Consider the following 16,133-nt stretch of genomic DNA (forward strand, 5'->3'; position numbering starts at 1 on the left):
ATCTCCATTTTAGCCCTACAGACTTCTAGCTGTCTGTCTTCAATAACAACAACAAAAAAATACATAGGTTGTTAATCTCTTGAAGGAAAAAAATCAACCTTGATTCCCATATGAAGCTCCTCGATGCAAGGGGGCGAGTTTCAATTTAACTGGGAAGTTGTGAACTTAATTTTATTTGGAATGCTCACAAGAAGCAAAGACAAAAGTTTGGATTTGCTTCTTGCTGGAGGAACCTGCTCCGGCTGTTATATGCTTACCCCCTACATAGAGCCTCCATTTTCGTCTGTGCCAAAGCTCATCCCTGCCCACCTTCCCCTTACTGTCATGCTCACTGGTCTTTCTCTGTCTCGTTGTAGAAAGTGCAAATTGTTGTGACTGTTTTGGACTATGACAAGATTGGCAAGAACGATGCCATCGGGAAAGTCTTTGTGGGCTACAACAGCACCGGCGCGGAGCTGCGGCATTGGTCAGACATGTTGGCCAACCCTCGGCGGCCCATTGCACAGTGGCACACCTTACAGCCCGAGGAGGAGGTAGATGCCATGCTGGCAGTCAAGAAGTAAATTAAATTAAGTTAAATTATGAAGAAGAAAAAGAAGAAGAAGCCTTTCTGCATTTGCCCACATAGTGCTCTTTAGCCAGTATCTGTAAATACCTCAGTAATATGAGTCCTTTCATTTCCAGCCATGTGTTCCTGGCACAGATCAGTTGTACTTTTAAATTCCCATTTTTATTTGCACAAATTTAAATGTAGAGAGCCCTCTAAAGGCGCTTCATTTCACCACTGGCCCCCCAGATCTACTCTTCTTTTAAGCAATATGATGTGTAGATAGAGCATGACAGAAATTATTTATTGTATCACACAGTTGTATATATACACCAGTATGCTGAGAATTTATTTCTAGTTTGTGTATTTGTATGTTGTAAGCGTTTCCTAATCTGTGTATATCTAGATGTTTTTAATAAGATGTTCTATTTTAAATTATGTAAATTGACTGAGATATAGGAGAGCTGATAATATATTATAGGGTAACTATTGTATCGTCTGCATTCCAGAAAAAAAAAAATTCCAACTTGTAAGGCACTAGTAGTGTTACACTGACATCTTAAAGGACAACTTAAATCTGAGCTTTCAACTGGACCATCCTAATAACACGCTACGCATCCACAGTGAATCTTGGAGGGGCAAATCCGATTGGGTAGACTTCTTTCACAGGCAACTTAGCATGATCTGAGCAGCTCCATGGCTGACCTCAAGGAGACGTAGCCAGAAGCCAGGATATAATTTTTTTGTATATATTCCAAAGCAAACACACAATAGACTGAAATGGCTTTAGATTGAAAGTTGAGGAAGCAGTTCCATGGGAGGCAACGATTTCATCGAACGTACAAAGTAAGACCATTGCAGAGGTTGTGCAGAGAGGGGAGGAAGGGAGGGAGTAGACGCAGCAGTAGCAAAATGCTGCCGTGAAAACAAGAGTAGCTCTCCATTATCACCTTTATACAAAATTTGCATACTGTGAATTCCATCCACAATTTCACATTATAATGAGTTTGCACATTAGACTTTGTAACAAAATATTTTATTATACTAACTCAGATTAGAAGGAATGCAGAATATTTTTTAGACACAGCCGTGTGAGTTTATTATACAAAAATAGTTTCATGGTAAACAGACAGTATTGTAATCCCATCAGAAGATGACAAAATTTAGCCATAGTTCTAAATGCACTTCAAAGTAAGCCAAAAGAGAACAGCTAGTGACCTTTTATATACTATTTATACTTAAGTTTTAATTTGTCCTTTAAAAAAAAAAAAGTGAAAACAAAGAACAAGTTCTAGAAAACTGAAGCAACCTCTTCTGTATACTAGATGCTCGTTTCAGGAGGAGTTTTTAAATGTTTTCAATGTTATTATGTAGTAAATGGCACTATTATGAAGCTATTAGTCATTCCATAAAAGTCTTGAAAGACTGCTCTGTGTATCACTGTGACTGCCGTGTGTGCTTAGAAATGTAGTTTTTCTCAGTGGATAGCAATCAATTTATTCCGTAGTGATATTGTAATAATACTGCCATTCCCTTCTACTGCACTGCCGAAGGAATGCATAGCACAAGCAGTTCTAGTTATTACGGACCAATTTAGAACTGGAGAGCTATGCCCGGGACAAGGATGCTATACTGAATGGGTTGACCACGCAGCATTTTGTCAAGCCCTGTGCAATACTCTACATTTCCAACCTCCCTCGTCCTCGCCCCCCCCTCCCCGCCGCTTTACTGTAGATAGTCATCTTATGGCTAGCCAGCATGTCATCTCAGCTTGTACCATCTCATCAAGTCATTTAGGGCATCGCTTCTATCTCGTGTTCCGTCCTTTGGGGCCCCTCGCTTATCTTTCCAAGCTGTGACTATATTTATAATGCTTTGAAGAGCTCATTATTTTCAGCAATGCAACCTACCCCAGAAATGTGGAAATGCTATACCTTTTGGAGGGAGGCACGAGAAGTTAACCCCTAATGTTCCTATCCATTGTATCCAAAAGAAGTTACCGAAAACAAAGAACAAAGATGAATGTAGTCAGAGAACGGTGTACTGAAAACTAAATTCCACAGCCTCCCTCGAGCTTCTGCTTCTGGGAGGGGTGTGACAGCCTGAGAGGTCAGTGCCACGATGGCCAAGCACCAATGTTTTCAGGACACTGAGAGTAAAAGAAGCAGCAAAGAATAAAGCCAAGATCTCTCCCCACCTCCAAAAGTGAGAATAGCAAGACCCCTTTTCTTTCTTTTTTTACATGAAACACGGAAAAAACACAAGTGAGACATTTTCTGATAGAAACAGGCGCATACATGCAAAGCATCAAGCTGGAATACTTTAAAATCTTAACCTTAAGGACCAAATCCCACCAAAGAGAAGAAGTAGACAGTCAGCTTTCCAGCATAAGAGCTTCATGGTCTCCAACTTTCAGTTGTTCATTCAGGATAGCTGCAGGTTCAAACTGCCAGGACTGACTCGTTGTGTTAAGGTAGTCTTAATGCTTTCTCTTCCTACACTGCCAGACTGAATGTCACCCTAGAACTGGTTTGTAAAGTACGATGATTCTCAGAGACTGAACCTGCCATGTGACCAAGATGACATATTCATCCTCAAAGAAGCCACATGTACCTTTCTGACAAAGCTGTGTGAAGTATTAGAATCTGATGCTGTAGAAAGATCCTAGTTGCCTTTGTGTATATTTACTGCCTGCTTGAGTGTTTCTCTGTGTGGGTTTTCTCTGTATCTTGTAGAAATGTTTTGGGGTGTTTTATCCTGCCATATCGCTCGTGGCCCGCGAGCTGACAACTTTAGCCGTATTTTACCTTCATTTTTGATGAGGTGGTTTATATTTTGTTTCACTTTGTGTAGTGACTTCCCACAGTAGAGTTTTCCAATTGTCGTTAAAATAACATACATACATATTACACAGATATTCAATAAAAATGTTTTATTTCCTGTTGATGTTCTAGTGTTTCTCTTTTGATCTGAATTTTTGAAAAGACATTTCTCTCTAGGACTTGAGCACAATCATAAACTTTGAAGTATTGCAAGTTAATAGCACAGCACTTTTCGAGGGGCTGTGAAAAGCTGCTTTCCCCGGTGTGGTCCACTGGAAGATGGTCACAGCCAGCAGACCTCCAGTAGATGAATTCTCCACTTCTATTGCAGATGAAGGACTATTACCCTGTTTTCCCAAAGAGCCTGATAATTTACCTCCGAAAAAAACCCATCATTTTCTATCAAAACATGGACTAGTTTCTATGGTATGACAAAAACTCCCAAGTAGTTACCTACGCATCAGTATTCTTCAAGCCAATTGTGTTAGAGCCGTGGTTAAAGTTTTTATTTGGAGTAATATGGTATATTTTAACCTGCATTCAAGAGCTACTTCTAAGCTGGCCATAAAATCAAGCTGCTTGTAAACTAAAGATTATTAAGTAAGAGCTTAAACTGTATAGGAGGGAGGGAGAAGGCATGGGAGGAAGTGAATCCACAAAGGAAAAAATTATTTCAAAACACTGTGCTGTGAAACAATTTATGTTCCTGAGCCTGTGAGGAGAAACAGCTCAAAACGCCCCCAGAAAACAACTAAGAAAAGAAAAAAAAAAAAACAACCAAACTTGTAGCCATGTTTGTTTTATGTAACCATTTTCCATAGTAATCCCCTGCACCCATGCTTTTTCCCCAGTCTGAAAAGAAAGATACTCATTCCTGTCAGGAACCACACTGTGGTAATTACCAATATGCACCAGTTTAACCAGTGCCGTTCCTTACACAAGACCTTACTAAGAGTTGCTCCTCTTTTCAGGGTTGACCCTTTTCCCTATTCCCACTGCTCAGAAAGTGCTCTCTTTTCTCCCACTATTTTTTTTCCCCCATCATCTAGAATCAGTGAGCACCAAATGGATGGATGCCACTCTCAGCCAGCGAGAGCAAGTCAACATCTCCTGGTGGGCCTGGTGACTTGGAGAGCAGTTATTCTTCCAAAACTGTTAATGGCTGGAGTCTGTGTCTGCGGCTTTACAGATCTGCTGTGAGATGATGCCTGCTTGGTTGGCAGGAGCAGAGGTAACACTCTTGCAGAGCACAGTGTGGTTACCCATAGATACAGGCAGGTATCACATTATGGAAGTATGAGATGCTGCTGCTCCCTTCTTCACCATCTAAGCTGGTGCATGATCACACCAAGCATGTACTTCCCTAAGAGGAGCAGTTAGCTTAAGAGCAGGCTCAAATCTATCAAAAAGTCAATAAATAAAAAGACTTTGATCCAGGTTCTATATGTTCTAGCCATTTTTTTGCAGATACCAAAGTGGCATCTTTGTCAATCAAAAACCACTTCTTCCAACAGAGCTAATTAGTTAAAGCCAGTCGTTACATCTAATGTAAGGAAAAATGCTTCATATAATAGCTGTTACACTAAGTGGGGAAAGCAGCAAAAATTAGTAATTTTATTCAGCTCATTTAACCCCTAATCAACTGTCAAGAAAAACATTCTTCCCAACTGACAGACAGTTACCAAAGCAAAGGATCTACATCTCTCGATCACTTCCCATCGTGAGTCAATGAAAGTTAATTGCCTGTTAGTTATGCAAAGGAAGAATTAGAACATATTATATTTTCTGATTACTCTAATACTCAATTCCCTTATTTATTTATGTATTAGCATTTTCACTCCAGGCTGCCAGTTTGGTTTCTTATACACATACTGGCCCACTTTTCAGAACATTCATATATCAAATTCTTGTCCCTGTGTTCAGTGTCAGTTCAGAAACTGTTGTTCATCAAGGTACCAAAGAAAGTATAGAAAAGGGTTTTTCTGTACATACCACAAGAACTTTTTGCCAGTCTTAGTTACATTTACCTTATATGCAGTAAATCTTTTTATATTCAATGTAGAGAATACTTTTAATATTGCACCAAAAAGTATAGAATCACAGAATGGTTAGGGTTGAAAGGGACCTTTAAAGGTCATCTAGTCCAACCCCCCTGCAAGGAGCAGGGACATCCCCGACTAGATAAGGTTGCTCAGAGCCTCATCCAGCCTGGCCTTGAATGTTTCCAGGGATGGGGCATCAACCACCTCTCTGGGCAACCTGTTCCAGTGTTCTATAACCCTCACTGTAATTTTTTTTTCCTAATATCCAATCTAAATCTACCTCCCTCTATTTTAAAACCATTACCCCTCGTCCCATCACAACAGGCCCTACTGAACAGCCTCTTCCCATCTTTCCTGTAGGCCCTGCTTTGGGTACTGGAAGACCGCTATCAGGTCTCCCCGGAGCCTCCTCTTCTCCAGGCTGAACAGCCCCAACTCTCTCAGCCTGTCCTCATAAGAGAGGTGCTCCAGCCCTCTTATCATCTTTGTGGCCCTCCTCTGGACCTTCTCCAACTGGTCCGTGTCCTTCTTATGCTGGGGACTCCAGAACTGGATGCAGTACTCCAGGTGGGGTCTCACCAGGGCAGAGTAGATGGGGAGAATCACCTCCCTCGACCTGCTGGCCACACTCCTCTTGATGCAGCCCAGGATGCGGTTGGCCTTCTGGGCCACGAGCATTGCCGGCTCATGTTGAGTTTCTCATCCACCAGCACTCTCAAGTCCCTCTCCTCAGGGCTGCTCTTGATTCATTCTCCGCCCAGCCTGTATTTGTGCATGGGATTGCCACGACCCAGGTGCAGGACCTTGCACTTGGCCTGGTTGAACTTCATGAGGTTGGCACAGGCCCACCTCTCCAGCCTGTCAAGGTCCCTCTGGCTGGCATCCCTCCCTTCCAGTGTGTCGACGGCACCATACAGCTTGGTGTCATCGGCGACCTTGCTGAGGGTGCACTCTATCCCACTGTCCATGTCGCCAACAAAGATGTTGAACAGGGCCAGGCCCAACACGAACCCCTGAGGGACGCCACCCATGACCAATCTCCACTTGGATGTTGAGCCGTTGACCACCACTCTCTGAGTGCAGCCATCCACTCAAATAGTTCCAAAAGTATGTAACAAACGAACACAGAGAAGAATTTAACTCCATGTGGTACTTTCTGACTGACATCTCCAGCAATATTTTCAGACGCAACAGCCATATGAATATATTTATTTCAAGATTATGCTTTATTCAACATAAAAAAGCAAGTACTACAAACTAGGGAACGATCTAGACATCCTTAATGGAGCTTATGAAGAGGCCAAATAGGTTGGGGAAGTGAAGACAGTTCTAGGCTTTTGGGACGAAGATGGAGGGGAGAGCTAGTGTGGTCTTTTTATCCCATGCAAGCACTGTACAATAACATCCTGAGATTTTGAACAGCCGTTTAGATAAAAAAAAAACCCAAATCAAAACAAGAGAGTTTTATCTTCTGACAGAACCAGTCTCATCAGTTTGACAGCTCACATTTAATTTCTGTCAACCATTTCATATCTTTGTACACTCTCTTATTACTTCCAACAAGGAAAGCACTTGGTAGGCGATGCACTGATGTTATACACCAAATAGAGCCAATAACAGTTTTTCTCATGCACAATAGACGAACGCACAAAAGTGGAAAAATATTCTCTGCGCCACTAATCAAGATTATCCCACAAATCCTGCACAAATCTCCCAAATTTTGCTTGCATTCTCCCAGAGCCCAGGGAGAGGTCTCACCTTGTATTTATTGTATTCACATATGCGTACCTTAGCCTAGAAGATTTCATGACCCTTTCCTAAGAAGCAGCAGCACCCATTGGCACCAAGAGGTTGTACCAAACCCCTGACATGGATCTGTCATTGAAGAGTTCCCGACTGGGCTTACACTGTATTTGTCTTCTCCCCTGGACCATCCATCACAAGGAAGAGGATCTCGGACTGTGAATCCTGATTGAAAGCCTGACAGGTTGGAACCTGGAATGCAATGCTGAAGTCAATTATTTCGCACTTAGTCAGAGACTTTATCATCCCCTCATTCTGGTGAAAGACAGACTCTGGCTCAGTAACTTGCATCCTGTTCAAGATGGTTTTTTTTCTTCATGAAACTGGCAATATTATTAAGTCAATTTTTTTTTGGAGATAGTTTCTGTGGCATTCACAGAGTCAAAATGGCTTTCATGTATTTCCTTTCTTTCAAATACAAGGTTGCCTCTATTGTTTACCCCAGTTAAGAATTTTGAAGGCAGCTCTTCAAAGTTAATTATGAGTGGCTAAATTGTTTAGTTGGCTTTAACTCTTTGCTTCATCAAGGACTTAAATCTTCATCAAGCTTCTTAGAGTTTCTCTCACTTCCCTGCAACCAAAAACCATGATCTGACACTGACTGATACACAAAAGCCCTGATGGAAGCCTATCAAGGAAATTAAGTAATCAGAGTGGCTGATAGAGTCCTTTTCACAGATTAAATTAAGATTAAATGGTCAAATTTCAACATAGTGTAAGATTAAGGGTGAAGTGCTAAGAGGTTCATTGTTGCAGATTCATATTTATTAATTATCTAGACAACAGATTAGTAAGCTGACAAAATTTACTTGTGGCATAAAATTGTTTCAAATTGAACAGATCTAAATTATGAGGCCACCTCTAATTTCATGTACTGAGAATCAAGTACCCAGACAGGCACTTCAACTCAAATGTTATTAATCACTTGAATATTCCAAAGATATTTGTGAATAGTAATACAAGAATGTTTGTGAAGATGATCTCAAATGAAAAGAGAAGGTAGGAGAGCTGGTCAAGCCATTAAAGAAAATGAAGGCAGAACATCTTTTTTGTGCAGGAATTGCTGACAGAATAATAGATTTGTTCTCTCAGTAGTCTCTAAGAATATAATGAAAGCTTGCGACGAAGTAGGAGTATAAAAAGGATGTTCAAATTGCTATCCTCATATACATATTTAGACTTCATATGTGTTATTCGGAATATGTTTAGTTGTGGACATACTTCACACATCCACAGAGTATGCCTACGTGTGCCAGCACAGCACTGTGGACAGATGCCAAGATGCCTCCCAAATTGAGTGAGGGCATTTCTCCACTACAGTGATTATGGCCACTGAGACATAGCACCCTCCATGCAAATATCTCAAAGTGCTTTTCAAAGATCAAACTAAGCCTTGAGAAATACCACCCTATGAAAAGCTGTTATACAGTCCAGTAGAAAGCAAAAAGCTCTCCATGCCAGCTGAATCAAGTAAGTCTTTGTAGCTCAAACACAGGGTATAAAAAGGAATCAAGTGGTTCCTTGGCAGGAAGAAGTTGTGAAAAGTAAATCTTAAAAAGAGTCAATCTTGAGGTAAACATAAGGGCCTGATGTGATAGAACAAGGGGTAATGGTAAATAAAAGGAGTTAGATTCAGAATGGACATAAGGAAATTTTTTTTTTTATGCTGAGGGTGGTGAAACACTGGAACAGGTTGCCCAGAGAGGTGGTAGATGCCCCATCCCTGGAAACATTCAAGATTTGGACAGGGCTCCGAGCAACCTGATCTGGTTGGAGACGTCCCTGCTCCTTTCAGGGGGGGTTGGACTAGATGACCTTTAAAGGTCCCTTCCAACCCTAACCATTCTATGATTCTGTGATGATACTGTAAGGTATTTATGGAGATTATGCAAATGAACAGAAAAATAAATGTGAGGCAAATGAATAAATATGTATCCTAGAGAAATACTAGAGAAAAAGTATCTACCTACAGATTTGTACCAGAGTGAAAATGAGTCCTACTTAGGCCACATATTGCCTTGTGTTTGAGCCTTCCAGGTCTCCAGAATAAAAAACTGAGAAGATTCAGGTTATCATTGTTGCTTTGCTCCATGCTTCTGAAAAGAGTCTTTTTTTTTCCCCACAGAAAGAATTTCATCTCCCACTCCAGCCCAGTCATGAGAAGAATTGGTTAATCTTCTCCCTCCTTGGATTTAACACAAATGAATAGCTGCCTGAAAGGTTTGAACACCGTGACCATAATTAAATCTGCAGTAATTAGTAATGCAACAACAGCAAGCAAGAAAAGCAGGCAAGCTTCTCCAGCTGACATTTTTAAAAGTACAGATAATACAGAGGAATAAATTGGGGGGAAAAAAGCTGGACAAAAAAGAAATCACTTGTGGATCAGGGGACCAAATCTTTGTCTCTTGCCATACTGTCCCAGCACCACACAGTCTTACTTGCTTTTGGCTTTCCCCATGTCAGTGTTATAGTCAACAGAGCCACAAGATCTCTTCCAACTAAACTTTTGATCTCGTGTTTGCTACTGTTTACGTTGCACTTAGTGTGTTCCCTAATCCAGCTGAGCACAAGCTGTTCTGTTGTTTATTCTTCTCAGGCTTCCCCTGCTCCACTTCTGCTTCACCAACTTTCCTTTCCTTTCTAAAGTTTATACAACCGCTCTGCAACAACTGGTGCCTAACAATCTCTTAGGAACATGAGTTCAGGGAAAAACACCAAGTTGCAAAAGCCTTTGCGAGGAGTCAATACTTCTTTTAGAGTATAAATTACAAAGATGCTATAAGGTTTAATCGTTCCCCACAGTATAATACCTTTCTGTACATGTGCAGTGTAAAGTATACTTTCTTCATGACCTTATTCTACACCTTATTAGCAATGATGAGTCACAACAGCACTTCAAAGAAGCGTAGTAGCACTTTTGATGGAGAAGAAATGTGATGGACTGGGTGACACAGGGATTTTTTAATTTTTTCATTCCCCCTCCCCCCCATCAGAAATTCTAAATCAGTTCCCACCACAACTTTCATCATCTCAAGTGCCTTCATCAAATCTCCGGTAACCCTTTCCCTAAGAGAGAGCAAACACTGTCTCTGCCTAGCACCATGATGCAAGCCAATTTCATTATAACCAAGGTAGGTGAACAATCAGTACGAACTGCACATGAGCCTCAGCCAGTCTCCTCCCAGCCTTGTTTGAAGTTGGCAGCCCAAATACTTCTCCTCTGATCACATGCTAAGAGGGCTGGAGCACCTCTCCTACAAAGACAGGCTTAGAGAGTTGGGGCTGTTCGGCCTGGAGAAGAGAAGGTTCTGGGGAGACCCTTATTGCAGGCTTCCAGTACCTAAAGGGGGCCTACAGGAAAGATGGGGAGAGGCTGTTCAGTAGGGCCTGTTGTGATAGGACGAGGGGTAATGGCTTTAACCTGAAAGAGAGTAGATTTAAATTAGACACAAGGAAGAAATTCTTTACTGTGAGGATGGTGAGGCTTGGGAACAGGTTGCCCAGAGAGGTGGTGGAAGCCCCATCTCTGGAAAAGTTCAAGGCCAGGCTGGATGGGGCTTTGAGACACCTGGTGAAAGTCAATCACTTTGAGTGAGTAGTAAAAGATGCTCCTTCCCATGGCTGTGGGTTTGGACTAGATGATCTTTAAGGCCACTTCCAACCCACATCACTCTATGATTCTATGACTGTATCTACTCTTGAGCTGACTTAAACCAACTCACATTCTCTCTTTAAGGCATTTCATAGTGAGCAAGCTTCAGGTCACACCACTATCCCACCTCCACTTGCAGCTATCTTAAAAAGCAAAATTTACATGATACGGAGTAGATAGCAAACATTAAACAGAAGGTCAATACAGATGAAATAAAAGTAAACTTCACTGATATCTACATTTTTTAAATGCACTGAAAGAATAAGCAAATTTAAAGCATTAACTATCAGGGAACTCCTCCATTTTCCTGCTAGCCAGGCTAACAGTTTTATAGCATCTTCACTTTCTTTTATAGGTGCGTGCATTTGTTATCTCCTGGGTGACAGCTCCATAAATCCTCTCACACTCTTGATGTGTTCAAGGACAGATGAGGAGCTCCTTCGCAACAGAATATTTCATGTCCCTGCACAATTACACAGCATGTTCCTTGACGAGCAGCTGTTAAATACAAATACGCACTGGCACACTGTGTTCCTCAGCACCTGGTAAAGAGAAGGTCTCCTTCACACGTAAGCAGCAACGCACCGTTCCTTGCTGAGCGTATCACATGGCATAGACCACGCTTTTCCTACATCATTTACACTCACATTGCTGCCGTGTTCGACTTCTTTTCCTGGGGTTTGCAGCGCACAGATTTCTGGTCCACAATTTGGGCACCTGGGCATTACTGAACTGCAAATGCCAGCTATTTAAATTTCAAAGCCACAGCAAAGGGCTCCAGGATGCCCTAGCTTTTAACATTGCAAACCTGAAATTACCTTTGATACAATCTGCTAAACAATCATATTATCATCAGCCAAATCATCTTACTCAAAAGCTGTCTGGATTTTCATATTCTTAAAGATTGCGGTACTCCTCCTTAAATAAAACAGGAAAAAAATAAAAAAGGAGAGAAGATTAATGCTGTTCCCTGATCATCTCATTAACAATGTATTTCCCACATTGTAGAACAGCCACTTACTGTGACATGGGTTGGCAGAGTTAGATCATTTTCAAAATCCTGCAAGAATTGTATCCTTTTCATCTAAACTACTTGGAACATATGAAAAAATTTGATCCTGTTAATTACCTAAAACAGTTATCCACGGAGTGCATTTGGTCTTATTAGCAGCAACATGGTCTCCTCCTTGCCGTGCAACACGATTCAAGACGTGCCTGATAACACAGCCACAGGGTGCTCATCAGGGGGGAATAAATAAACAAAGAAATCCCTGCACTTTAGAAATTTCTGATCTGATGCAACTGATTCCTAACATATGGCTCCCGAAGACTGGCCGGAGAATATGGTCCAGCTTTAGCCCTACATGTGGTAACAGAAACCAGGGACTTGGTAAAAAGCAGGGAGCCATTTGCTTCATTTGTGGATACAGGCAAGCAGTTTTCCCATGTTTAGTACGTGCAGTGCATGTAGCAAAGGCATAAGTCGAGGCCTTTGCCTTCACCAGCTCTGCGGGGTGAAACGAGGAAGGTCCTGCCGAGGGCCAGTGAAGGACTTCAACTTGGGCAGAGACAGGTTTTGCACCAGCCCTTTCTGCATCTCCTTCCTCCCTGCTTGGCATAAAAGGTACACAAGGGAGTCGGGTCAGAGGTTTACCGCTAAACATAACAGCAAGGAGCCAGAGTGTCTATACTCCAGGGATGTCCAGCATTAGTCCCAGCAGTCCCATGACCCCATCAGCCACCATCTCTCACCTGCCAGCTGCACCAGAGTGTTAGCTTAACCTCCCCAAGGCTCTCACCTTCACATCCATGAGCATCATGGCTGGGCACATGGCTGATACATCTTCTGCACTGATTCTATCAAAAAAAAATTGGGTGAAACATCGTCTTTTTGCATACCCCACAGCTGGATGTACGCTGTGTTGTCTTTTCTGCACTATAGTCCAGGGCTGCATTTCCCAAACATTCTCTGATCCCAACCACACCTGCACAGCTGTTTTTTTTTTGTTTGGCTTACTACCGTAGTTAATTGAACTTTTTGTGTGCTTAGGAGCTAATGAAGTGATTGCTGGCCTGACTGGCAGACTGCTACATTGTGATGATCAGGTTTTACTCCTGACTGGCTTTTTTCAGGGAATCTTATGAAATTTACTTCACATTTCTGCTACCTCTCTTTCCATGTATGTAACTAGGAAACAAGAATCTTTACCTCTTTGAGAATTTGAGGAATAGAGTTTTGTAGGCAGTACGTAACAGTTATATATAACAATACCATTCATTCCATAATTAGGAACTTAAATAACTATTTGTTTTTTCAATGTGCTGTGTAAACCTTGGCCATCATATCTAAAGAACTATTTCAGTAATGAGTTGCTAAGCATTATTATTCCTCTTCTGTAGGCAGAAATTGAATGCCGGTTGTTTGACCTCAGGTGGGCAATACGCCACACAGGGCTCCGGCAGTGATTGGAGTTTTGGTCCTGACACAGCTCAGTGTCAAGAATATCTGGACACTCTCACTCAGCCGTACAGCGTCACTGCAGAAAAGCTGCTTGTGTAGTATCTTGTGGGGGACTCACAGCAGAAACTAGCCACCACCAGTCAATGGTAGGGTACATGCCACCATGTGTTGCTACCTGTAAACGAAACCACTGTTTTGAAAACCAACCATTGTGTCCCACAAGAGACACATCCTACCGCCTTCCGGTAAGATTTGTGCCAAGGTAAAGCGAGCGTACGCCATATGCAAGCAGTGCACGCACTTCATTGCTCGCTCAAGATGGATTAAGATGAGAAGCCTCTATGATTTCTGGATCTAGAGCATTGCAAAGCTAGATTGATGAATTATCTCACCTTCACTTTCAGCTGTCAAGCTTCAACTTTTTTTCAGTGCAGAGTATTATTTCCTTATGCTTCAGTCGTTTTTCCACATCCCTTTCTCTCAGTGCAGCTGTAGCTCCACTTTGTGGAAGATGAGGAAAGCAGAGCGTGACCCAGGTGTGCTCATCACAGGATTGTGCAGAGTTTCTGAACCTGGCAGGCAGACAGAAGATGGGGGTCTTCAGAATCAGCCAACAATGATCAGTGAGGGCTAGGACCATTTATCATTCTTTTTCAACTTGAAAGGCACTCAAATCAACACCTTGTTGTATTTCTTCCTCTTACCTAGTTGTAAATATAGAAAAAAACAACTGTAAAATACAGCAAGCAAAAAACTGAAGGGAAATTTATTTCCTATGTATCTACACAAGCAACCATGGAAACTGCCTGACCACAGATTCTTTTCATAAGGGAGGAGGAAGATTTTTTCAATCTTTTCAGCATCCTGTTGAATATTCTGATAGAAACTAAAGTATTCAATCTCTCAGGAAATTCTCCATTTCCAGGGTTAATGCTGGAGCTGAACTGGCATGGTTTTGAGTGTTCAGAGGCTACAATTACAAATGGTTTTAAAGGTATTAAAACATTAATAAGAGTACTTAAATTACATTTACAAGTTCTTTTTTAAGTCTGTTTTCCACACAATGGAAGAGGACTGGATTTCTGACAGGGCTGCCTACTGCCGGCACAGCACTGAAACAATTTTCAAGGAAGGTGATTTGGAACAGACTTTCTTACATGCTGGTACTTCTGAATGCTGCAAAATCAAGATCACCTTGTGACCAGGGTGGGAATTTGGCTTAAGATGTCTGACTATAGGTACTCACACACAGGTGTCTACAAGCATACCTGATACTTAATTCCAAGCATAGACAGCAGCAATTTGGTCGATGAAACAGCAGTTTCACGCTCGAGGCAGCGGGGGTGTATGTTAGGGAAAGGCATCTGAGCTGCAGCGACTGCACTGGGACGTCAGGCACCCAGTACTCACGCAGAGACCTGTAAGTGGGCATCTCAGTTTAAAGCCAGTTTCAAAATAAATCCCTACCAAACCATCCAAAGCTGCCCTCTAACGAGTTGGCCCTGCACAGGACCAAGCATTATCCCAGCACTTGGCTGTGAAGAGACTGTGGAGTGGTTCAGGCAGCCCTCTCAGTGCAGGCCCCATTCTGTGCTTCAGCGGAGCACGCTCTCTTAATTGCAAGTTCACATCATGTCAGACTGCGCCAAGAGCTGTAAAGCCTCACTAAGTGCTGGTCACGTCAATTTGATCAAAACCACATCAGAGTAATAGGAAGAGAGAGGAGCTGGATTATCCTTTTAGTAGGTGAGGGCTTTATCGCAGCTTTGGATTTCAGGGCCAATGCTTTTAGTGCTTTGTAGGCTGTACTCAAACCAGATCCAACGCAAAAAAGTGAAAGCCATGAGGGTGCTTTGAAATGCTCAGCCGTGACTCTGTTGTTTCAGTAATTTCATTTCAGAGATGACCTTGTCTGAGGAGAAAGCCCTGGGTCTCTGTGAGGAACAGGAGACAGACATGTTCTGAGCAACCTTCACAAGGCATTTGAGGACTTTTCAGGAAGCCAGCAAGATTTTTGACACGACTTGGAAAGTGCTGAGAAGGGTACTTCAGCTTCCATCACATGGAGCTCTGAAGACTACACGTAGCACGAAGGGATGGTCACCTGGCAGCAGGGTAACTCACAGCTCTGTCCACTCAGGCTAACGCACGCAGGGAGAGCATGGGGGAAAAAAAAAAAATCAATGGTGGCCCAAAGGAAGAACATGAGGAAGTTGGATGCCTCACATACATACATACAATCAAGGGATACGTATGATCTCAAAGGACTGCGCAAACAGGCCTGAATCCTTCTTGTTGAGGGCCATACAGCGGGACGGTGTTGGCACTGATGGAAACAGAGGGAACCACAAAAAGCCCTATCTGGGACTGCCTGCTCAGTAAGTCAGAGTTGGGATGAAAAAGTGTTCAAAAATATTTTGTTCAAAGAAATTCAAGGAACGAACACAGCTAGTAAGTGGCTGCAGTGTCCCAGGCCCAAGGACACCATATCCTTGGTCACCTTAAGAAGCGAGCAGGCATGTGGAGCATGGGCAGCAGCCCTTGTTTCAGGACTGCTGCCAAACGCCCCATGCTAATGCTGGCAGTTTCAGGCTTTAAATTCCCACCAGCTCTCCGCACAGACCATTCATCTGGGGGAAGTTTCCCAAGCAGATCTCTTTGGAGAAATCGTCTTTCTTTCCAGGGTTTAGCGTAACGCCAGGGAAGTGGACCATGTAAACAGTCTGAGCTTCTGAATGAAAGGAATGCGGAGAGGAATGGAGATGAAGGACTAGAATGTAATTCCTGTAAACAAAACCAGCAG

At 42.4% G+C, this 16,133-nt stretch overlaps 1 protein-coding gene across 4 annotated transcripts in view; it reads left to right on the forward strand.

Annotated features, from left to right (window-relative positions):
• SYT1 (synaptotagmin 1) overlaps positions 1-3,493 on the forward strand; it is a 361,419-nt gene extending 357,926 nt beyond the window's left edge. For all 4 annotated transcript variants that reach the window (XM_086749733.1, XM_086749757.1, XM_086749742.1 and 1 more), the window contains exon 10: positions 357-3,493. In XM_086749733.1, coding sequence (XP_086605859.1) covers positions 357-563 — 207 coding nt within the window. In that variant the 3' untranslated portion in view covers positions 564-3,493. The remainder of the gene's footprint in view (positions 1-356) is intronic.
• Positions 3,494-16,133: the final 12,640 nt, after the last annotated feature.

This window comes from Chlamydotis macqueenii, chromosome 1 (genome assembly GCF_036417535.1).
Source record: "Chlamydotis macqueenii isolate bChlMac1 chromosome 1, bChlMac1.mat, whole genome shotgun sequence".
NCBI lineage: Eukaryota > Metazoa > Chordata > Aves > Otidiformes > Otididae > Chlamydotis > Chlamydotis macqueenii.